Source organism: Aotus nancymaae, unplaced genomic scaffold, assembly GCF_030222135.1.
Source record: "Aotus nancymaae isolate 86718 unplaced genomic scaffold, 86718_ANA_hifiasm-v0.15.2.pri h1tg000014l, whole genome shotgun sequence".
NCBI classification, from domain to species: Eukaryota; Metazoa; Chordata; class Mammalia; order Primates; family Aotidae; genus Aotus; species Aotus nancymaae.
In genome coordinates this window covers 71,629,879-71,654,496 of record NW_026988425.1, presented here as the reverse complement: position 1 = coordinate 71,654,496, position 24,618 = coordinate 71,629,879, and the positions used below count along the sequence as shown (strand labels likewise).

General features: G+C 39.1%; 1 protein-coding gene across 1 annotated transcript in view; it reads right to left on the bottom strand.

Moving 5' to 3' along the window:
* Positions 1 to 24,618, bottom strand: part of JMY (junction mediating and regulatory protein, p53 cofactor) — a 103,912-nt gene that overhangs the window by 5,790 nt on the left and 73,504 nt on the right. The window contains exons 5-10 of the mRNA XM_021673224.2: positions 21,566 to 21,731; positions 21,032 to 21,219; positions 14,824 to 14,910; positions 7,974 to 8,069; positions 5,618 to 6,212; positions 4,133 to 4,443 (exon numbers count right to left, since the gene is read on the bottom strand). Of these exons, the coding sequence (XP_021528899.2) occupies positions 4,136 to 4,443; positions 5,618 to 6,212; positions 7,974 to 8,069; positions 14,824 to 14,910; positions 21,032 to 21,219; positions 21,566 to 21,731 (1,440 nt within the window). The 3' untranslated portion in view covers positions 4,133 to 4,135. The remainder of the gene's footprint in view (positions 1 to 4,132; positions 4,444 to 5,617; positions 6,213 to 7,973; positions 8,070 to 14,823; positions 14,911 to 21,031; positions 21,220 to 21,565; positions 21,732 to 24,618) is intronic.

Genomic DNA, 24,618 nt, shown 5'->3' with positions numbered 1-24,618 from the left:
TAAGAACAATTAAATGGTATCTTCAAAATGCGGTAGAAAGAGTTTTTGTTTGACTGACATTTAAAGGACAGGCAGTCTTTAAATGAATACTTCACCCGGGCTTTTTTTTATTGAAAAGTGTTGTGCTTAAGATCTATGGGGCTTACCCACGGCACAGGAGCATTTATATAAAAGACATACTCATCAGATAAAAGCTGACAGGAACATGAATAAAGTACCAACTGAATACAGTTCTGCATTTTCTAATACTGTAGCTTATGTCATTAATGAGCACTAGATATGTGTCTAGTGTGACTGATTTAGTTTGACTTAATCCAGTTTGATTTAAAAATCTAAAACAGTAAAAAGTATTTTTCCATTAAATACAATTTTACTGTTTTGGTAGGACATTTATCATTAAGTATCAAATACTTAGCATTCAAACTGAAATGAGCTACTAGCATATATAAATCATACACTGAATTCTGAAGACAGTATAAAAAAAGAAATAGAAAGCCATGTCATAATTTTATGTTGATTATGTGTTAAAGGATACTACTTTGGCTACACTGTGTCAAATAAAATATTACAAACATTAGTTTCACATGTTCCTTTTCATTTTTCACGTAATTATTGGACATTTTAAAATTACATGTCTCACACTGTATTTTTATTGAACTGCACTGCCATAGTTACTTTAGAAGACTTCCACAGGGGCCCAGCATGGTGGCTTACGCCTGTAATCCCAACATTATGGGAGGCTGAGGCGGGTGGATCACTTAAGGTCAGGAGTTCGAGACCAGTCTGGCCAACATGGTGAAACCCATCTCTACTAAAACTTTAAAAAAATTAGCTGGGCATGGTGGCACACCTGTAATCCCAGCTACTCAGGAGTCTGAGGCAGGAGAATCACTTGAACTCAGGAGATAGAGATTGTAGTCAGCTGATATGGTGCCACTGCACTCCAGCCTGGGTGATACAGGGAGATTCCATCTCCAAAAAAAAAAAAAAAAAGATGACTCTCATGGGAAACAAATTAGAAACTTATATTGAGAAAGGTTTCCATTTGCCTCAGCTTCCCAAGTAGCTGAACTACAGGTGTGAGCCACAACAAAAATACTACTTTTTGTATTTTTGGTGGAGATGGGTTTTGTCATGTTGCTCAGGCTAGTCTTGAACTCCTCGGCTCAAGTGATCCGCCCATACCAGCCTCCCAAAGTGCTACAGACTTACAGGCCTGAGCCACCATGCCAAGCCTAAAACTTATTTTAAATCTCTATGTAATTACACATATTTTAAGAAATTTCCTTGAACACGACTATGCTATCTCTGGGAAGAGTTAGAAGAGTTTCAGAGGGGAGTGAAGAAGGCAGAACAGTGGACCTTCATTATCTACTTCATGAAGATTGAAGAAATTAGCTCTTAAAACAAAAGTATATCATTACATTAATGACAAAATCTACAATCAAGAAATCTGGACAGGCACAGTGGCTCACACCTGTAATCCCAGTACTTAGGGAGGCAGAGGCATGTGGATCACCTGAGATAGGACTTCGAGACCAGTCTGGCTAACATGGTCAAACCCTGTCTCTACAAAAATAGAAAAATTAGCTGGGAGTGGTGGCATGTGACTGTAATCCCAGCTACTCGGGAGGCTGAGGCAGGAGAATTGCTTGAACTGAGAAGCAGAGGAGCTGAGATCACACCACTGCACTCCAGCTTGGACAACAAGAACAAGAACGAAACTCTGTCTCAAAAAAGAAAGAAGAAATCTAATAAATTAATGGAAAATACAAATTGCAGCAAAACCTTTTTAGTAATTTGTAGACAATTATCTAAAAGTTCACAGCACTGCAGTCTCCACTATCACAAAGTAGTGATACACGGCTGCTTCATCACTGCCTAATCAATCTGTATTAGTATATGGTTTGCTTCTGGGGTAATTTAGTAAGGGTGACTGCACATTTCCAAGCTCATACATTTTCTGAGTGTTTCACTGTTTCTCTCTCAACGTTGTATGACACATTCCAACCATCAACAGTCTGCACACCCCCAAAAAAAGTTTTAAGCCATTTTCAAAGTGGTATACACCATGCACCATATTCTTATCATCTGATAATAAAGCTAAATTAGTAGCCAGAAGCTATGAGTAACATCCCAGCCACATGAGTATACAAAACGCTGAAGCAATGTCTAGGGTTAGGCAGGATATGGTGGGATGGGAGGAGACAGACAAGGACGGGCTGACTTGAGCAGCTGCTGGTGTGCCATGAATGGGCCACTGTGGACCATCTGTAATGAAATAGCTAAACACACAAATGAAGGTCCAGCTGTGGAATTAGTGCAAAGATGGCAGTTTTAGGCACAAGCTTAAGCAGCTTCCTGAGAAGCTACAGCAGGAGGAGACAACACATGTAGCAAGAACTCTGAAGTGGGAGACAACCTACAAATACCCACTGCGGTATGTGTGTGTGTATATATATATATATATATCTTTTTTTCCTTTTTTAATTCTTAAGGATAGAATATGCATTTTTAATAAGCTCCCAAATTCTTATGATCAAACATGTTTTAGGAATTACTGTGCTAATTGGGGCAACCATAGGGAGACCCCATCTCTGCAAAAAATAAAAAAATTAGCCTGGCATGGTGGCATGCATCTGGAGTTCCAGCTACTTGGGATGCCTAAGCCCAGTAGGCTGAGGCTGCAGTGAGCCATGAACGTGCCACCGCATGACAGCCTGAGCCACAGAGGGAGACTTTGTCTCTAAAGTTAAAAAAAAAAAAAAAATTCAACAAAAAGAATTCACAGGCTAACACATAAATTTATTATTCCTTTACTTAGTCCTTCTAGGACTCAAGTCTTCCCTACTTTGGTGAATGTTTGAAGCTCAGAGATATATATTCCATCAAGAAAGAATAATTAATAGAATATGTTTGCATACTCTATATATAATTTTATACAAATTACATTTCATTTACCAGCATTATAAATTTTACATACTATTTATAGCATGTTATCTTAACTGATTATATTTGGTATAATTTGTGCCATATTATCCTATAATTAGCTTATTAAATGTAGTCGACTACAGCTCTCTATTAGGAAAATGCCACATGTATAACCAGAGAGAATCTTAATATGTACAAGAATATTCACTAGGTATGTATATGATTTTTATATATTAATGATACCTGCAAATGTATCTAGATTATATAGTAACTGACAGGTATAAGTAGTTTTTTTTAAGGGTTTAAAAAGTTAAATAATCAGACAATGCAATGATTTTTCCAGATTGATCTTAGAAAACTCCTCTGAGGTCAGCTAACATGGTATCAAAATTCAGTGTGCCTAACAGTTTGTTACTGAAATATTTCGTTAGAAAAGCCTTTTCTTAAAAAAGAAAAAAAATTATTGACTTCTTTTTACAGACAGGGGTATCGCTATATTGCCAAGCTGGGACTTGAACTCCTGGGCTCAAGAGATCCTCATGCCTCAACCTCTGAGTAAATGGGACTACAGTAGCAAACACTGAACCACTGAACCACTGCACCTGAAAAGCCTTTTTTCTTTTCTTTTTTTTTCAGACTAAGCCTCACTCTGTTGCACAGGGCAGTGGCGCGACTGCAACCTCCGCCTCCCAGCTTCAAGAGATTCTCTTACCTCAGCCTGCCAAGTAGCTGGGATTACAGACGCCTGCCATCATACCTGGCTAATTTTTGTATTTTAAGTAGAGACAAGGTTTCACCATGTTGGCTAGGCTAGTCTTGAACTCCTGACCTCAAGTGATCCACCTGCCTCAGCCTCCCAAAGTGCTAGGACTATAGGTGTGAGCCACCGCACTGGGCCCTTTTCTGTTTTTTAGGGTAAGAATGAGACCATCGCTTTACTTGCAATTATAGCCGTATGCCAGAAATTTTTAACAAGGAGGACATCTAAAAAAATACTCACATAGCAATCACCATTAAAAAGTTATCTTAAGTTTCTAGAAACTACAGAATTAAAACCTGAAATTCACAAATATGATCCATGCTAAAATTCGGCTGTGAAACAAACAATATGCCTCAGACTCAATAAAAAATACTCCAAACCTCATCATCCAAAATAAAAGCTGTATTACTGAATGCTACTGAAGACAATAAGGCCATTTACTTGTTAGTTCTCCCAGTCTGTGCAAGGCAAAGCCTCCTCTTCGTCCTCTGACTCTGGGGATGCTTCTTTAATTCTTCTAAGAACTTCATGGATGCTCCGTGTTAGAGGGTCTGTATCAGGAAGAAGTGTGAAGGATTCTCTCAAAACATCCTTCTGTACCTTCTTCAGTTTTACCCCTTTCCTTATCTGTGCCAAGATATTATTACTATCATCTTCATCAGGAAAAGGAGGCAGAGTTCGCTGTTCAACTTTTTTCAGATGAAAACTACCACGCTTCAAGGAGGCTAGCACCTCATCCATGGGTGAGCTCACTTTGGAAAATGAAACAGAACAGTATCACAGTTTGGATTGCAGTTAATTAGAATAAAACTATAGAAGCTCTACTGTTTGTGACTGTTAAAGCACAGGACACTGAAATAACATCTGCAAAGTGGATCACGAAATGTGTGCAGAAGGCAACCAGAAGACAAGGGATCCATCCTAATCATCATTCTTTTTAGAAAATCCCAAGACCCAATCCATGGTGGGTACTATTGGTATTCCTATCATTTCCTACATGAGAGAAGTGACCAGATTAGGAACTGGAAGGTGGTGTTAGGAGTATTATGGGTGAGATTCCCCCCAAATTCAGGGTGATTGGGTTACACCTTTTATTTTTAAAAATTACATTTTTGTTCATTATGGAGGTTGTGCTTTTTTCATTTGGTTGTTTTACATGTGAAATCCTACTCAGATTACATCAAGAAATGTTTTATAGAATAGTCCTTCAGATTAATACATAATATGCAAGTAATACGTAACAATTATATAATGTTCTGCTCGTGCAAAATTCAAATTCCTTAAAGGCAAAGGCAAGGATTATTCTCTGTTCTTTTTAGAAATAATTTTATTTGTGCTTGAGTATCTCATAACAAAAAAAAAAAAAACAGAAAAAAATAGTAACCTTACTGAGGCACATTTATCTGTACAACGTAAGTTGAACAGATTATTCCCTATTCTTCTTTGCTTCTTTATACAAATATACAAAAATCCTCAACAAATGTATGAACAAATGTTACATAATCCTGCCAATGTCTTCCCTTTGGTGACAGTCCTGACCAGATGGTTTACCCTTTCTGATATGAGTACTTTAAAAAAAAAAAAACTACTCAGGTTTAAAATCAGATTTTTTCCCCTAACACAAAAGAAGGTAATACATAATTTGGTAATTATACATTACCAAACAGTATGTATAACTTTAGAATATCTGTTTTTAAAACATGCCTAACAGCTCAAGAAGGTATACATTTCTGTGTATTTCATGCATTTGTAGATGTGGGTTGCTAAGAATTCTCCTCTAGTGTGATTTTGAAAACCTGTTTACTATCAAAATAATGTTCAAAAATAAAATGGTTTAAGCTTTGCAATGTCAAAAAATATATATAGTTTTTTTTAACTGTGCCCGATGTTATATAACAGATAGACCATGAAAATATCTTGACATACCTCTCCTCCTCTGCAAACCTTCAGCAGTCTTTCTGAGCTTCTTCCGTGCACTGACCAGCTGGCTGCTATCAAAGAGGTGTGCTGAGGGTGCACTGGCTGACTTTGGGATCCTCTTCTCATTCCCCTCCTTTCTAGGCAGATCTGTCTCCAGTGTCTCTGGGCCACTGTCCTTAGCAACAGGCAGAGGTGGTGGTGGAGGGGGAGGGGGAGGAGGCGGGGGAGGTGGTGGTGTTGGAGGAAGAGGGGGTGGGAGTGGACTTATGGTAACAGAACATGGTTCGAGGTTGTTATTCAAAAGTGGAAGAGATACAGGGGGAGGCAATTCAGAGGTAACACCACTGAGAGGTAATGAAGTGGTTTCAAGTTGTGTTAATGAAGTATCTTCAAGTTGTACAAGGATCTGGGGTTCTGTTGTCTGTGACAGCCCACTCTTGACTCTTCCTTCTCCTACCTCTTCAGTTTTCTCTTCTACCTGTAACACACTTGGTAGAGAGTCACACTGATCCTCTCGGGGAACAGGACTTGCCGCACCTTTTCTTCTTGCATGAGCTAGTCGTAATCTGGTTGATTTAAGTATGACTTGCCCAGGATACCTCTAAAATATCAGAAGTTATTGGAACTGGTTAAATGTTATTAAAACAATTTATGAGCACATGCTGATTTATTTTCTCTTTTAAATAAAAGATGTTATGTGGCCAGGCATGGTGGCTCACACCTGTAATCCCAGCAATTTGGGAGGCCAAGGCAGTTGGATCACCTGAGGTCAGGAGTTCAAGACCAGCCTGGCCAACATGGCAAACCCCATCTCTCCTAAAAATACAAAAATTAGCTGGGTATGCTGGGACATACCTGTAGTCCCAGCTACTCGGGAAGCTGAGGCAGGAGAATCACTTGAAACCGGGAGGCAGAGGTTGCAGTAAGTGGAGATCGCACCACTGCGCTCAAGCCTGGGTGACAAAGCGAGACTCTATGTCTCAGAAAAAAAGATGTCATGTTAACTCACTGGTTATTTTACCCTTAAAGTTATACAGAAAATCCAAAAGTATCTAATAACTTTCAAACAATTATGAATTTATTATTTGCTTATCAAATCCACAATTAAGTAAAATATTCAAAATTATGATAAAAGGATTTTTAGTGACTAAAACTACTAAATGTATAAAACAAATAGCATGTAAAATACAAAATATAAATGATGTTAAGTCAAATGTATAAATGCTACTGGTATGCAAAAAGAAACTAGTCTCCTATGTTTTCAAATGCACACACATGAGAAAATTAAAACATTCTTTAGCAGGTTACTTGGCATTTTTAAAAAGCTCCAACAACTAATAATCCATTTTATGACAGAATGAAGAATAATTACATTTTTTGAAGTACTTAATGGTAGAACTCTCATTTTATAATTTTACATGTTTTACCATGATAAGACTTTTTTTTTTGAGACAGGGTCTCACTCTGTTGCCCAGGCTAGAGTGCAGTGGTGCAATCACCGTTCACTGCAGCCTCAACCTCCCTGGCTCAGATGATCCTCTCACTTCAGCCACCTAAATAGCTGGAACCACAGTCATATACCACCATGCCAGGCTAATTTGTGTAGAGACGGGGTTTCACCATGTTGCCCAGGCTGGTCTTGAACTCCCCAGTTCAAGCGATCCACCTACCTCAGCCTCCTAAAGTGCTAGGATTACAGGCATGAGGCACATTTACTTAATAACAAGGCTTATCCCCTGCCCCACCTCTTTTTTCCACTGTAACACTTGTTCAAAAGCCTACTTCACCTCTATATGGTGATCCTTCAGCATGCACAACTGAAGTAAGGCTCCAAAGTACTTTAAAAATGAGAACTGTGAGGCTTCAGCATATTTCTGAGGAGATGTTTGAAAACTGGGGTATCAGTGTGCAGTCATGGGCTACTACCCTGGCAAGAGAAATGCTGAAGCATTTCTCAAATATGCTGTTCCCCCTTCTAATTCTGCCAATGGTCATTATGTATTACCACCACAGGTTGATGTATGTAGAATAAATAACAAGTTGATGCTTGAGCTGGATAGTCAGTTGTGATTTAACTAATTTTTTAAACTCAAGAGGCATCTAGGTTTCCCAGAAGCCCTGATCATTCTTCTTACACTACTGAAGCTGTGGGTCAAAGGTCACAAGAATACTAATTCAGAAAACAACCAGAAGAAATGGAGCCATGTCATCAAAACAATTTTTAAAAGGACTGTCATGGTTATAATAGTTTATAAATAAGGGAAAACCAAGTTTTTCCTCACACAAAGAAATCCTACGGATGTATATGTAGCTCTGTTTTAAAAACAATGAAAAACAATAAATGGACCATTACTTTTAATACCTGTTTAAATGTTCGAAGTCTATCCAGTGTTCTCTGTCTCTCTTGGCTAACCCAGGCACTTTTTCTTTCTTCTTCTTCATGTAATTTTTCTCTCTTCTGGTAAAAAATTAATAATAATTCTGTTATGTTGTGTCCCAATTTTTATCATTTAATAGGACAAAAGATAAGAAGTTATCCCAATATGGACTCAAGGGGAAAATGCGTTGAACAAAAATTGTTATAGCATGAAACATGAAATGTTTTTAATACACAGTTTTAGTGTAAAATACTTCTAGTGTAAAAACTTAAATGTAGATGACTTTAAAAATAAAATCAGCAACCAGCCAGGCACAGTGATTCACACCTGTAATCCTAGCACTCTGGGAGGTCGAGGTGGCTGGATCACCTCAGGTTAGGAGTTCGAGACCAGCCAGGCCAACATGGTGAAACCCTGTCTCCACCCAAAATACAAAAATTAGTCAGCCATGGTGGCGCATGCCTCTAATCCCAGCTATCTGGGAGGCTGAGGCAGAAGAATCGCTTGAACCTGGGAGGCAGAGGTTGCAGTTAGCCAAGATCATGCCACTGTACTCCAGCCTGAGACTCTGTCTCAAAAAAAAAAAAAAAAAATCAAACCAGCAACCACTTGGTCAGTAATTTAGATACTGTACATTATTCAAACAATATAACCAGTAGTTAGAAAAATATACTTCAAGGAAGCATTATCTGTGAATCATCTGGTTTAATATCACACCTTATAGTTGGCAGTTATCTAAACAAATTTTTAATTTTCCCCGTAGAGTTGAATTATCTAAAAGCTGTATAATAAAATCTCATTTGGTAAAATTAATTTTAGTTAAATAAATGAAAAGGCTTTCTATATAGGTAAATGGGTTGTTTATTTTCTGGCTTTGTTTTAAAAAACTACAGATACCTCCCAGAGGACCACATAATTTCAAATGGAAATTAACCACTCTTCCATTGTTCTCCTGTACTTTTCAAATCCAACTCCCATTCTATTCTTCTATCATTTCTCTCCTCTTCCCCACCAGCTTTTCCCTAAAGAACACTGCATTCGTGTTGGATGATTATATCATAAACCCTAAGAAGAAAGTATAAGCACAGAGATAAGGGTGGCAGGGAGACAATATGAAACTGGAAAATAAAGCCAAGTGTGGTGGCTCATGCCTGTAATCCCAGCACTTTGGGAGGCTGAGGCAGGAGGACTGCTTGAGGCCAGGAGTTCAAGACCAGCCTGAGCAACACAGTGAGACTATCTCTACCAAAAAAGTGGGGGGGGGGGGGGGGGGGCAAGGGAGGGGATGTGTAGTAGGCTAATTATTCTGAATAAAATGCAGTCTAGTAATATACATAAGGATGCAAAAGCACACCATGCAGGAACATAATTCAAAAGGGCTCTAAGAACCTGAAATAAGTTAGCATGTGCCCAAAGAGAGGCATTAGCCTCCCTGTATGTTGCATATGCTTATAGCTGAGATAAGCATACGCCACCACGCCCAGCTATTTTTAAAATTTTTTCTAGAGACAGGGTCAGCCTGGTCTTGAACTCCTGGGCTCAAGTGATCCTCTTGTCTTGGCCTCTCAAAGGCTAGGATTATAGGCGTGAGCCACCATGTATGTTTTCTTGTTTTGAGAAATCTTTTTATTAGTATTATTTTATTGTACTTTGGGCTCTGAGGTACATGTGCACATCCTGCATCCTGCAGGACTGTTACATAGGTACATACATGCCATGGTGGTTTGCTGTCTCCATTCCCCACGCCCCACACCGTCGCCTACATCAGGCATTTCTCCCGGTGTTATCCCTCCTCTCCCCTCCACCCCCTGACCTAGCCCTGTGAGTGTTGTTCCTTTCCCTGTGCCCAAGTGTTCTCATTGTTCATCACTTGCCTATAAGTGAAAACATGTGGTGTTTGGTTTTCTGTTCTTGTGTCAGTTTGCTGAGAATGATGGTTTCTAGATTCATCCAAGTCTCTACAAAAGACACAAACTCATTGTTTTTTATGGCTGCATAGTATTCCATGGTGTAGATGTGCCACATTTTCTTTGTCCAGTCTATCACTGATGGGCATTTGGGTTGGTTCCAGGTCTTTGCTATTGTAAACAGTGCTGGACAAACATACACGTGCATGTGTCTTTATAATAGAATGATTTATACTCCTTTGGGTAATACCCAGTAATGGGATTGCTGGGTCGAATGGAATTTCTATTTCTAGATCCTTGAGGAATCACCACTCATGTATGTATGTTTTCTTGAAGTGAAAGCCTAGTGTTATAAGTGTGCTTATAGTAAACAAGAGTACATTTTTTAAAGGGGAAAACTGACTTCTCATATTCCATTTGTCTCTGAGCTAATAACAGTTTAAAATAGTAATAAGTAATTCTCACATTTTTGTTTTAGAGAGTTTAATATCAAATATTAAAATAAACTTCCTTAGTCTCATATATTTAATTCACAAGGATTTCCATGGGAAACTGTTGCAATAAGGTTAACACCTAAGAATATTTAAGAATACTGATTGACTGACTGATGGATTGATTGATGGAATCTTGCTCTGTTGCCTAGGCTGGAGTGCGGTGGCACGACCTTGGCTCACTTATTTGATCTCCACCTCATGGGTTCAAGTGATTCTCCTGCCTCAGCCTTTCGAGTAGCTGGGACTACAGGTGCATGCCACCACACCCGGCTAATTTTTTGTATTTTTAGTAGCAACAGAGTTTAACTGTGTTATCCAGGATGGTCTTGATCTCCTGACCTTGTGAATCGCCTGCCTTGGCTTCCCAAAGTGCTGGAATTATAGGCATGAGCCACCATGCCTGGTCAGAATCTGTATTTTGAAAAACAATTATCTATTTTGATCTAAGCTAACTTTCATTATGTTTTACTCGTATGTGTTAAAGATGACTAGTTATTTAATATATTCATTCACTGACAATTATATATTCCAACCAAAGTTATTAGGCAAAATTCTAAGGCAGATGACATTTATCTTTGGGATTCCCTTAAGAATCAATTTATTGGCTGGGCACGGCGGCTCACACTTGTAATCTCAGCACTTTGGGAGGGCAAGGCGGGTGGATAACTTGAGGGCAGGAGTTCAAGACCAGCCTGGCCAACATGGTGAGACTTCATCTACTAAAAATACAAAAATCAGCCATGTATGGTGGCATGTGCCTGTAGTCCCAGCTACACAGGAGGCTGAGGAAGGAGGATGGCTTGAACCTGGGAGGCAGAGGTTGTAGTGAGCAGAGATAGAGCCACTTCATTTCAGCCTGGGCAACAGAGTGACACTCCATCTCAAAAAAAAAAAAAAAAAGGAAAACAGAAAGAACTGATTTACTAATTTTTACCCCTGTTGCCCCAAAAATAGATCTGGGAAAAAGATCTGATACGTGCATTCATACTAAAAGTTAATTAGTTATTCCCCTCCACCAAAATCTTATGTTTTATTAAAAAAAAAAATTGGAAGTGTGGAACCTTCATAACCAAACTGATAATGCAAGTACAAATGGTGATAGCAGGGAGCACCTTACTCACCTCACTGTCATGTTGGCTCCTGACTAATCTTACAAAGCAGTTTCTGACCCACAGAAAATAGTAATGAAAAATAAAAGTACATTAATTAATTAGGTTCTAGGAGAAAGGTAATCTTACAGTTTCTGGGTAGTTTGGCTAATTTTATGTGTTTAAAATGAAGAGTAAGGGGCAGTGTTAGCTAAGAATGTGCCAGAATGAGCTTACGGAGTAATGCAGACAAATTTAAGCCCTTTGGCCTTTAGTATGATGCTAAAGAAAGAAAATTTTAAAAATAAGCAAATATAGAGATATGGTCACGTTGGCATTTCTGATATTTAAGTACTGGTGTTAACTAATTTAAGTCAGGTCTGTAAAGATGACTATCAGGATAATGTATTGTAGTTGGGATGAGGCATAGCAATACTGAGAGCAGAAGAAAGTTTCTAATGTAATTTTATACAAAGTGAACTAATATTCTCAGCAAACTAGGAATAGAGCAGGGGATTCCTCTACTTGATAAAGAACATCTATCCCAAAACCTACAGGTAATATCACACTTACTGGTGAGAAACTAGAGCTTTCTTGCCAAGATCAGGAACAAGACAAAGATGTCCCCCTTACCACTCCTTTTCAACATTATACTGAAGTCCTAGCTAATGCAGTAAGAAAGAGAAATAAAAGCTATGCAGATTGGGAAGGAAGAAATATAACTGTCTTTGCAGACAAATATAGAAAATCTGAAAGAAAATTGACCAAAAAAAATCTGGATTATCAAATAAAAAGCTTAATTTACAAAAGTCAATTGTTTTATAATACACCAGCAATAAACAACTGGAGTTCTCAATTAAAAACATAATCCTATTTATATTACCACCACCCCCACAAAGAAGAAGAAATACCCAGCTATCTTAGGTATGAATCTTACAAAAGGTATATAATATCTTTATGAAGAAAATTATAAAACGCTAATGAAAGAAATCAAAGAATTAAATAGATGAAAAGTATTCTTTGTGGATAGGAACATTCAATATTGTTAAGATGTTAGGTGTAGGAGAAGGCTGTGGAGATAATAAGAAATAAAAAAAAAAGCAAAAAAACTGAAAGAAAAAGAAGTATTTTAAAATAAAATTAAAATATTAGGTCATCACTACCTGACTTATAAATTCAACTGTCCCAATCAAAATCCCAGCAATTTTTTTGTGGCTACTGACGGCTGATTCTAAAGTTTATATGGAGAGGCAAAAGACCTAGATCAACGAAACAAAATAGGACACCCAAAAATAGACTGAAGAGACAGAATCATTTGATCTTTGACAAAGGAACAAAGACAATTCAATGGAGAAAGGATAGTCTTTTAAAGAAAGAAATGGTGCTGGAACAACAGGAAGTCCATATGCCAAAAAAAAAAAAAAAAGAAATATAGACACAAACCTTATACCCTTTCACAAAAATTAACTCAAAATGGATCACAGACTTAAATATAAAACACAAAACTATAAAACTCCTAGAAGATAACATAGGCTCAGATCTAGCTGATTTTGGGACTGGCAATGACTTTTTAGATGTAACACCAAAGGTATGAACCATGAAAGAAAGTGCTGGTAAATCGGACTTTGTTAAAAGTAAACACTTCTGTTCTGCAACAGACATTGTCAAAAGAATGAGAAAACAAGCTACATATTCTGAGAAAATGTTTGCCAAAAAAAGGGGACACATCTGATAAAGGACTATAAACCAAAATGTATGAAAAACTCCTAAAACTCAACAATAAGAAAACAAAAATCCAATTTAAAAAATGGGCAAAAAGGCTGGGCATGGTGGCTCAGGCCTGTAATCCCAGCACTTTGAGAGGCCAAGGAGGGCAGATTACTTGAGGTCAGGAGTTCAAGACCAGCCTGGCCAACATGGTCAAACCCCATAACTAAAAATACAAAAATTAGCTGGGTGTAGTGATGCACGTCTGTAGTCCCAGCTACCAGGGAGGCTGAGGCAGGAGAACTGCTTGAACCTGGGAGGTGGTGGTTGCAGTGAGCTAACATTGCGCCACTGCACTCCAGCCTTGGTGACAGAATGAGAATCCATCTCAAAAAAAGAAAAGAAAAGAAAAAAAAGAGCAAAGATCTGAACAGACACCTTACTAGAGATATAAGAAGAGAGGTAAGCATTTGAACAGATGCGCTCTTTCTGTGTGTGTATATATATACACAACATGCATTAGAGATTTGCAAATTAAAACAACCATGAAAGCCAGGCACAGTAGTCCATGCCTGCAGACAGACAGACAGACAAACAGACACACACACACACACACACACACACACACACACACACACACACACACACACACAAAGATACCACTATACACCTGACAGAATAGCTAAAAATCAAAAACGCGGCAACAGCAAAATGCTAGAGAGGATGTGGAAAAACCTTAACTCTCATTCATTGCTGGTGGGAGTTCAAAATAGAACGGCCACTATGGAAAACTGTTCTGCAGTTTCTCACAAAACCAAATACAATCTTACCATACTCTCCAGCACTCATGCCCCTTGTTACTTACCCAAATTAGCTGAAATTTACATGCACAAAAGGCCCTGCATGGATGTTTATAGCAGCTTTATTCATCGCTACCAAAGCTTAGAAGCAACCACGATGTCCTTTAATAGGCGTATGGATAAACAAACTGTGGGCCATCCACACAATGGAACATTATATGGTGCTAAAAAGAGCTATCAAGCCATGAAGACATGGAGCAACCTTAAATCTACATTACTAAGTTAAAGAAGCCAATCAAATAGGTTATATACTGTATCATTCCAACTACACACTGGAAAGGCAAAAACTAAGAAGACTATAAGAAGATGCCAGGGGCTTGGGAAGAGGGAGGGATAAGTAGTGGAACAAAGGTATTTTGGGGGGAAGTGAAATTATTCCATATGAAACTATAATAGCAGATCCATGTCATTATACACTGTTAAAACCAACAGAACACAAAACACTAAGAACCCTAATGTAATCAACAGACTTTGGGGAGTGTCAGTGTTTCACTGATTTTAACAAATAGGCCACTCTGGGGGATGTCGATAGTGGAAAGGCTATCAAGTGTGGGGACAGGAATATATGAGATGTTAACGGTAGGAGAGGCTACGAGTGTGGGTTGAGGATATAGGAACTCTGTGCTCTCCAATCAAATGTGCCTAAAAACTGCTCATTATATAAAGTGAACTATGTTAATTTTCAGTTATAAGTTTTATATGGTTCTCTACAGATTTTATCCACTCTAAAACATGTAAAAAATAAAGTTTTATTCGAAATCTTTGAGTCCAAACTTACTAGTTGTACTGTGTGATGGGTTCTATATTCATCTTCAATCCGAGTGCGCTGTTGCATTTTTTCACTGTGTTTTGCAATACATATTTCCTATAAATACATAAAACGTGTTTTAATACAACACCACATCAAAGTTTATTTGATAGATTTTTATCTTAATATATACCACCTACAGAACAAAGTACCACACTGACCACCTCTTGTTTCTTATCTGGACTACTGAAGCTGTATAAGCCAAGTAATCAGGATCTTACAAAAAAGACTCCTTTATTAAACTATTAACTTCTACAGACCTCCTAATTTCTCTTTTTTGAAGGAGGAGAGAGACAGGGCAAGGTAGACTGAAGGGGGTTGTCCTGAAAGGTCACTTTCAGATTTGAAGTCTGTGTCCAGAAGATTCCAAGTCTCATTATACTTTTTCTAAGAGACAGGGTCTCACTATGTTGCCCAGATTGGTCTTGAACTCCTGGCCTCAAGTAATCCCCCTGCCTCAGCCTCCTGAATTGATGGGATTACAGGCATGAGTCATGGCACCTGGCTTCATTATACTCTTTAAACATGTCTAGGCAAAAAAGAATAAGTATTTATTTATATAAAATATGTATTCTTAAGCTCTCTCTGACAACAAGTTAAAAGACCATGACTTTTTGTCCAGACTGGCTTAAACAATATGGGATCTGAATCTTTTGGTCAAAGACATGAGATGCAAGAAACCTGGAAGACTAGAAAGTCAAAATTATCAAAATTATTTAGAAACTATATAAAAAGCATGTATTTTCCAATCACATTATAAAACAGGATTTTTACAATAACTATGATATATGCTTCTTTACAAAATAATGTATCATATTCTGACAACTTTTTAGCAGTACCAAGCTAAATCTTCATTTACCCTGTGTCCTTCCTAATGTAACTATTTTGAGAGTTCTCCAGATAAAAGGGTTAGTCTCCAGCATTCCAAAGCTATACTAAACTATACTAAAATGATCACTTTTTTTTTTTTTTTTTTTTTTTAGATGGAGTCTCATTCTGTTGTCCAGGCTGGAGTGCAATGGCACAATCTCTGGCTTACTGCAACCTCCACCTGCCAGGTTCAAGCGATTCTCCCACCTCAGCCTCCCAAGTAGCTGGGATTACAGGTGCATGCCCTCACGCCTAGCTAATTTCCGTTTTAGTAGAGAAGGGATTTCACCATGTTGGCCAGGTTGGTCTTGAACTCCTGACCTCAAGTGATCCACCCACCTGGTCCTCCCAAAGTCCTGGCATTACAGGCGCGAGCCACCATGCCCAGCCTAAAATGATCAGACAAAGTCAAACAATAACCTTTTGAAGTCAGTAAACTATTTTAAAGCAAAATGTAATTTTTTACATCAGTTCTTTACCCACTCTGGTTTGTTCTATTGCCTAGCAAGAATCTATCGAGTACAATGGAGAAAACAAAGGCCATGTTAGACAGCATCATGATTTGGTGATACAGTAACTCAGGTCTCTGAGTGTCACAGACCTTGGACAGAATCCTACCCCTGCCTCATATTAGCTGCTTTTCCTTAGGTGATTTATGTCACTATTAGAAGTGTTGGTTCCCTTGCTTATAAATGAGGATACAGGTCCACAATCTCTTTTCTAGAACAGAAGTCAGACATGTTTTCAAATTAAAAGTTTTTTGATAATTTAGAGAGAATGGTGGTTAAGTTGTATATACCATATATACCCTAATAACTTAAGCAAGATCTGAAACTATATCCCATAATTAATAATAGTATTTTTGCAGTAAAATGAATTGTCAAAGTGAGGAATAATAAATAACTTCATGTTAGCTCAGGTCTGGTTTTGCCACCAGAGGAAGTATGAAAATGATTCTAATTTTCTGAGATTTCTGAATTTCATTTGACTACCAGGAGAATTAAAGATAAAAAACAAAGAAAAATTTTTTTTTTTTTTTTTGAGACGGAGTTTCGTTGTTACCCAGGCGGGAGTGCAATGGCGCGATCTTGGCTCATCACAACCTCCGCCTCCTGGGTTCAGGCAATTCTCCTGCCTCAGCATCCTGAGTAGCTGGGATTACAGGCACGCGCCACCATGCCCAGCTGATTTTTTGTATTTTTAGTAGAGACGGGGTTTCACCATGTTGACCGGGATGGTCTCGATCTCTTGACCTCGTGATCCACCCGCCTCGGCCTCCCAAAGTGCTGGGATTACAGGCGTGAGCCACCGCGCCCGGCCCTAGAAAATTGTTTTTTACTGTTACTCTTCTTGAAATGTTTAATCACAAAGAGACACTGACTTCACCAGCACATCCGGAGACCACCTATCTCCACTCTTTTGAGGGGTGAGGCAGGACATGAACTGTGTATACAATCTTACTATGAGTGAGAAAAACCAAGAAGCCAGTGACCTTGGGCATGTCGATATGTAGACAAGGGAAAATAGGATAGTGTTACATAGGGAGGCATTTTTTTTCCCTTGTATATTTGATCTTCTCAGTAGCTTTCTTTGTAGGACTTAGTATTTCTCATTTCCTATCTTCTCACCACCCTTCCTTATTTCACTCCTCCTTCCCTCTGCAGTTCTGCCACCTCAGTTGCTGGGCTTGGGGTACAGGCACATAAATGTAAATGGAGAGATTCTCCAGGGCTGGGTTTCCCTACTTCAGATATAGATTAACATAGAAATGAAGACTGCAGAACACTGATTAAATTGATATGAGCTAACACTTGCCAAAGAGGGAAGAGCTGATACTAAACTAGTATTAAGTTTAGCCTGAATCAGGCTCTAAAATGCTGTTAGAAGAGTACACAGCTCTGTGGGCTGTGGTCACCAAGTTGCTCCTCTTCACACCTCACCTGTATAGTTTCCTCTGCTATTCCATCAGTCACTGCTCTAGACCTCTGCTGCACTCCCTCCTCAGACTACTGAGATGTACTTCTTGCCCCCAACTTTCCTTGAAATTCTCAACATAAGGCCCCAGTATTCTCCCAATACTGGATGTAATTTCTTTCTCCCTTTACCTTTCTGGAGCACCTGAGCCTGCTGACCACCCTGTTGTGTGGAACATCATCTTCACTTTTGAGACTTCAAGCTCTCCTGCTTCTTCCAACTTCTATTACTCTCTTTGATCCCTTTCTTCTGCACACTCTCAAATGTTCCCCAGTGTTCTTCCTTAGAGCCCTTCTCCTCACACTACATCGCAGTGGTTCAGTCTTTCATAACCTGTGCCCTTTACAATGCTTCCTCCTCACCCCTAGTGAAGAATGTTTTGCTTTCTGAATTAGAAATATTAAATATAATGAAGGTTTTTCCTCCTCAAACTATGTATCTACCCTGCTCCACCACCTTCTCTTTTTCTTTTTCCTATCAGCCTGCGGCCACTTCCACCCCATCATTCCTAAGAACACTCTCCTCAGGCCAGGTACAGTGGCTCACACCTGCAATCCTAGCACTTTGGGAGGCCAAGAATTGCTTGAGCTCAGGAGTTTGAGACCAGCCAGGTAACATAGCGAGCCTCTGTCTCTATTAAAAAATTAATAAAATGTTAAAAAAATCACCTGCTCAGTATGTTCTGAGACCATCTCATACAGTCTCATATTACAAGACCCACGTGCCCAACTGTCTCACAGCCATCTCTACCTGGATGTCCAAGACCTATTATATGCAAGTCTAAAACTCAGCTAATCACCTCCCACCCATATATGCTCTTCTTCTGGGTTTTCCATCTTGGTCGGTGACACCACCATCTACCCCAATGCCCAATCCAAAAACCGGAGAGCTGATAGAGAATGGCTCTTCCTCCCTCCTTCACCACATCACTAAATCCTACTAACTTTCTACTTCTTGAAATCTAGACAGTTCAAGATTTGTCCATCTCTTACCCTGCACAGCCGCTCACTTATTTCATAGTCTTAACTTCTCAACCATATTGAGGTAGAGGATAATGACATCTTCCAGTCAGAACCTTTCCGTCTTTTCTCCCTCTACCCTATTTTCCATGCTGTTTTATCTTGCTAAAATGTAAATCTGTTCATATTACTCCTCTGCTTAACTTACACTACCTTCAGACAAAGCTCAGGTTTGTTAATGTGGTATATAAAATTTCCTATAACCTGGTCCCGGCCCTGCAGCATGTCTTACAATGTAAAATGCCCTGACAAACCATGCTGTTTTCTGCTTCAGGGTCTTTGCTATGCACTATTCTGTCTTGTTGTAATTACCCCAACACCATCAATCTGGCCAATTTCTATTCAGATGTTAGAAGCCAGTGCAAGTGTCATCTCTTCAGAGAAGGCTTTCGTCACTCCCTGCTCTTGCTCTGTTATTGGTTGGCAGAACACTCATCTGTTCTTCACCTGGTTTACCTTCTCTACAAGACTGGGAGGAGCAGGGACTATGCCTTGCTCATCTTTGTATCCTAAGTCTAACAATGTACCTAGCATACTGGTGAATTAAAATGAAATCAGACGGCTGGGTGCAGTGGTTCATGCCTGTAATCCCAGCACTTTGGGAGGCTAAGTCGGGCGGATCAGGGGGCCAGATGTTCAAGACCAGACTGGTCAACATGGTGAAACCCAGTCTCTACTAAAACATACAAAAATTAGCTGGGTATGGTGGCTCATGCCTGTAATCCCAGCTACTTGGGAGGCTGAGGTAGGAGAACTGCTTGAACCAGGACCCGGGAAATGGAGGTTGCAGTGAGCTGAGACTGCACCACTGCCCTCCAGCCTGGGCTACAGAGCAAGACTCCATCTCAAAAAAAAAAAAAAAAAAAAGAAATCAGACTTTGAATTGTCTGAATTGCACAGCATTTTCAAAAACTTGCAGGTTTGCAAATTCCAACTAGTCTCAAAAGTCCTGCATTATACACCTAAAAGTAATAGATAAAATACTCCTTTCTAATATTTCTAAAAAGTGTGCTCTTCTGAAATCGTTTACTTTTCATTCTCCCCTAAAACTGTTCTATACGACCTGCTGAAATCACTGCAATGGGTTTTATTTTTTGAGACAGAGTTTCCCTCTTGTTGCCCAGGCTGGAGTTCAAGGAACCATCTCAGCTTACTACAACCTCCGCTCCTAGGTTCAAGTGATTCTCTTGCCTCAGCCTCCCGTGTTGCTGGGATTATAGGCGTGTGCCACCACGCCCAGCTAATTTTTTGTATTTATAGTAGAGACAGGGTTTCACCATGTTGGTCAGGCTGGTCTCAAACTCCTGATCTCAGATGATGTAGCTACCTCGGCCTCCCAAAGTGCTGGGATTACAGGCATGAGCCACCACGCCTGGCCTGAATGTTTACCTGGTTGATGCAGACTGGAACATGAAATGAAGCTCATAACCAGGGCTGTAACAGCAGTGGGTTTCAATTACTACTGTCATGGGGAAATAGCAAAGGCACATAATTATGTGAAAGTCATGGCTCTGGATGCCAAGGTTCTGTTCTGTTGATGGACAAAGTGACAGAAGGTCTTGGGTTCTTGACTTACTGTGGAGACATGTCTGTCTGAGTTTCTTTATGTGAAAGAACTATCTATTTCAAAAAGCAAAGGTCTTTGATTTTCTGTGAAATGAGGAAGTGGTAGCCTTGGAATGTGGTGAAGAGCAGGAAGGTGGGTTCTCAGAGAACATGACATACTTTCATAATACTTGAGCTTAAAGTAAATCAGTACCACACAGTCATCAGTATGGTCTAGGTTGTTGAGCTAGTTTCAGATTTCAACTCCACACTTACAGTGACTAGAAACAGCTCCACAATAGTTAACATCTGGACTAGAGTGCAAAACATTTTCTAAGACATAGGAAGAATCACATTTCCACAAAATGAATCATTCCAAATATCAAGAATCAAACATTTTGAAATGTAATCAAAGTTAAATAAATAAATATCTGTAAAATTCCTTTAAGACTAAGGTCAGAAGCAGGACTTGTAAAACATTACTGGGCTTCCTTAAATAAAAAGGGAGCCAGGAATCGCATTATCAAGGATCCTGTAGTCGTGCCCTTTAGCAGAGTCACTGTATTTCTGGAGGTAAAGAGAACATCACTATTGGCTGTTCCAGTGTGTTTAAGAGGGCAATTCTCAAAGCACTATAAACATATAGAGCACTGACAAGAGATAGCGCTTACTTAGTTTTTTAAAACATAGGCAAGTTTTAAGACAAAACAGATGAAATTAGTAGATATGGATAAAAGACTAAGTAATGAACAAAAGCAATATTTAAATACCTTTTTATTTCTGAGGTAGGATTTCTTGGCAGAAACCCGTCCACGTCTTGCTTCCAGCTGGCGTGCTTTCTGCTGAAGTTTCTGCAGCTCTTCTCTCTGTAAGTATGCAGACGCTGCCATTTCTTCCTTCTCCAGCATGGCCTCCATGCTTTCGTAAGTGTCATAGTACACCACTTCATCTCTTTTTTCTGTTATAGAACAGCAAAAAAGAGTATTGGTTAAGAATATGGACTGTGGGTTCAGACAGAACAGGGTTCTAACGTAGTTACTGGCTCTGTAATCTCAGGCAAAGCCATCACCTCTCAAGCTTCTTTATAAATGGTGATTATTATTTAATACACCTCATAGAATGAATGTATGCAAAGTATTTAGCAGTATCTGGCAAACAGTAAGTGCTCAATAAATGCTAGACATCTATCCCTATAAAAAACAATTTTTTTAACATCTTAACAGAAGAAACATATCTGATATCCATATGCATTTTCTCACATATTCAATCTTTTGTAAACTTATGCAGTTAAATGCACACCATACCTGATATAAGTCTTTTGATGCTTTCTAGTTGCGCTGTCAATAATAACTCTTCACACTTCAAGATTTCAAACTGTACTTCATACAACTGAAGTTGCAGGTCATAATAGTCAGCTTCTAACTGATCCAATCGGGCTATGGCTTCTGTACCACCCTGCAAACTCTGCATCTGCATTTGAAAATACAAATTAAAATATTTCTAGCTGGTGGGGACAAGAAAAAAAATCAAGTTAGTATTAAAAATTAATACTAAGGCCAGGTGCAGGGGCTCATGCCTGTAATCCTAGCACTTTGCGGGGCTGAGGTGGGCAGATCATGAAGTCAGGCAATTGATACCATCCTGGTTAACATGGTGAAACCCCATTTCTACTAAAAATACAAAAAATTAGCTGGGCATGGTGGCACATGCCTGTAGTCCTAGCTACTCAAGAGGCTGACACAGGGGAATCACTTGAAGCCAGGAGGCGGAGGTTGCAGTGAGCCACCATTGCACTCCAGCCTGGGTGACAGAGTGAGACTCTGTCTCAAAACAAAACAAAACAAAACAAAACAAAAAAAAACAACAACTAGTATTAATCAGACAGCATAAACTCACTAAATAACTGATTTCAGAAAGAAACTTGTGGGCATGGAATCTAGACTTTAAAAATACATATATGTAACAGTAATAATCAAGACATATTATGTGGTTGTGGAAGTAGGCAAACATGGTAAAAATAAGGTTTTAATGTTTATGTCATACTTATGTATATTTATGGTGATATTTATAATCTGGTTTAGAAATGCTAATAATGCCCCCTTTCACTCTCAAAAGTGGATGCTAAGTTACGTAGTCGCTTTTTTCATATGAGATATATGAAAATGACTGGGTCATTCTCAGATATTTACAATAATGGTCAAAGCTATTTAATGCCAAATATCTGGTGTTTTGCTTTGTTCTATGTTCACAGCCTGGCTAGGTTCTGGGATCTATTGACTAGAGAGTGAGGTGAGAGTATGTGAGTGGAACAGCAGAAGAGAATTGCTTTAGATGGAGATCCTTGTAATCCATAAGGTATCTCTCTAGGTAAATGTAATCAACATCCTAGGCTGAACTTAAAGTGAGATTCAGAAATGTCTGGGCATGGCTCATAAAGTGGTAGATGGTCTTCCGTGGTTTGTTTGGTTGGTCAGTTCTTGGTCCTGGAGTGGGAAAATTTTTGCCAGGAATCTGAAAGAGACCACCAAGGGGAAAGTGTGCTTTAGATAACTGGTTCCTAACCCTACTCTTTCTAGGGCTATTTGTCTCTATGGAGAAAGGCAGATAAAAGAAGCCAAAGGAATAGCTTTTCAGGAGTCAGTGAGATGTAAAGAACAAGCATAGTTCTAGTTTTCTAGAGTGAGACTGTAAGCATTCTTCCAAGAACATAACACCACTGCTTTGGTAGTTTAAAGGTTCACGCTTAGAAGCTCCAGGAAAGCCCCAACATGGGCATCAGTGTGCCCTCAGATCTAAAGGAGCAATGGTGAGGAGCCCTGGATTCAAGTGGCTTCCCAAGGAGTGACAGCCAAAGGTGGCGGGGGTGGGTGGGGAGACAAAAAGGAAAATTAAGAGTATTGTTTATGAGCTCACGTGGGACATCACTGGGGTCCCAGAACACCAAAGAAATACTTGACTGGCTGTCAGGGATGGCCCACAGGGAAAAAGACAGTGAATTCTTATTTTTCTAAATGATCCCTTCTGTCTGACGAGGTTGGTAAAACCTGTCAGCACATAAAGTGAACACATTTTAAAGAAAATTCCAACTTTTGCTTTACAGTCTAGATATCTACACAGTCTTACCCAATAACTAGAACATTTTTTCTTAAGATATAATTTTAAATCCCTTTCACAAGAATTTATGGTTAGGCTCCACTCTAAATGTGCAGTGGTAAAAATTTTAAAATAACCAGTTGAATTAAATACAGTGGTACTTTATTTTATTAATATTTTATAAGTGGATACTTAATAGCTTATCCAAGTGTTAAGACTGTGAGTGATCCTGCTGCATTAGGAAATATTTTATGGGTGACAAACAATGAATATAACAACCCCAAAGTATGTTTAATTATAGCAGGTAGGGAGGGAAATGTGAACAATATGAACTGTTGTTTTTGTCCTAAGTCATAAAATAAGAACCAAGGAATAATGTCCACCCTGAGACTCACGGACTTGCCACTTTAGATGATAAACATCCCTTTCATACTGTCTTTGGGCTCTTGCCCAGCTCTGGAAACACAGCTGTAGGATATACATTGCTCTAATACCTGCACCCACACACTCTATTAATCACAGCATACAAACAGGTAAGATACCTAATGTCAGAAGGCTTTATTCTCAAGTGAGGAATCATTACGTTAAAACCTTAGTGTAAACCAGTCTAAAAACCTTAATCTAAGATTACTTTCCAGTGATACTGTTCAGATCCAGGCTATTAGTTCATTTTCACTACTCTGGTTCTACCCAGCTAAGTGACGATTTTCTGCTACGTTCAGGATGCTCTGCTAAGTTCTTCCTCTAGCACTCTGTAAGTTTGTCTCTCCTGTCCAATCTCTTGGCTAAGGAAAAAGGTTGAAAGTCTTCCAGTGACATACCTTTACACGGTTAGCTGTCTCAACCACAAAGAGAATGGTACTCTGACTGCTGCCCAGGGCCAGTGCACTTTAAAAGCACTTGAGAATACAGCGCTACCAGGACACAATATCAAAAATCAAACTGAGAAAGAAAGTAGGTATTCTCTTATAAGCAGTGACCTCACCCCAACTTTCTGGTTGAGTGAGTTCTATCTAAACCAAGAGTCCAGAGGTAGATTTGCCAAGGGCTGTGGTCTAAAGATGACCAAAATCTCATCAGAGGAAGACAAGCAGTGAAGGAGTCTGTTAAATCCCAACCTCTGAAAGGACAAATAGGTCAGGGGTGGACTTTTTGGGAAAAGCTAAAGGGTTGTACAGCCAGAATATATAGGGCTTTTATGAGATCAGCAAAGGAGAAAGAAATGCTATGACTCAGAGAAATCTGTGAGGGCAATATAATACTC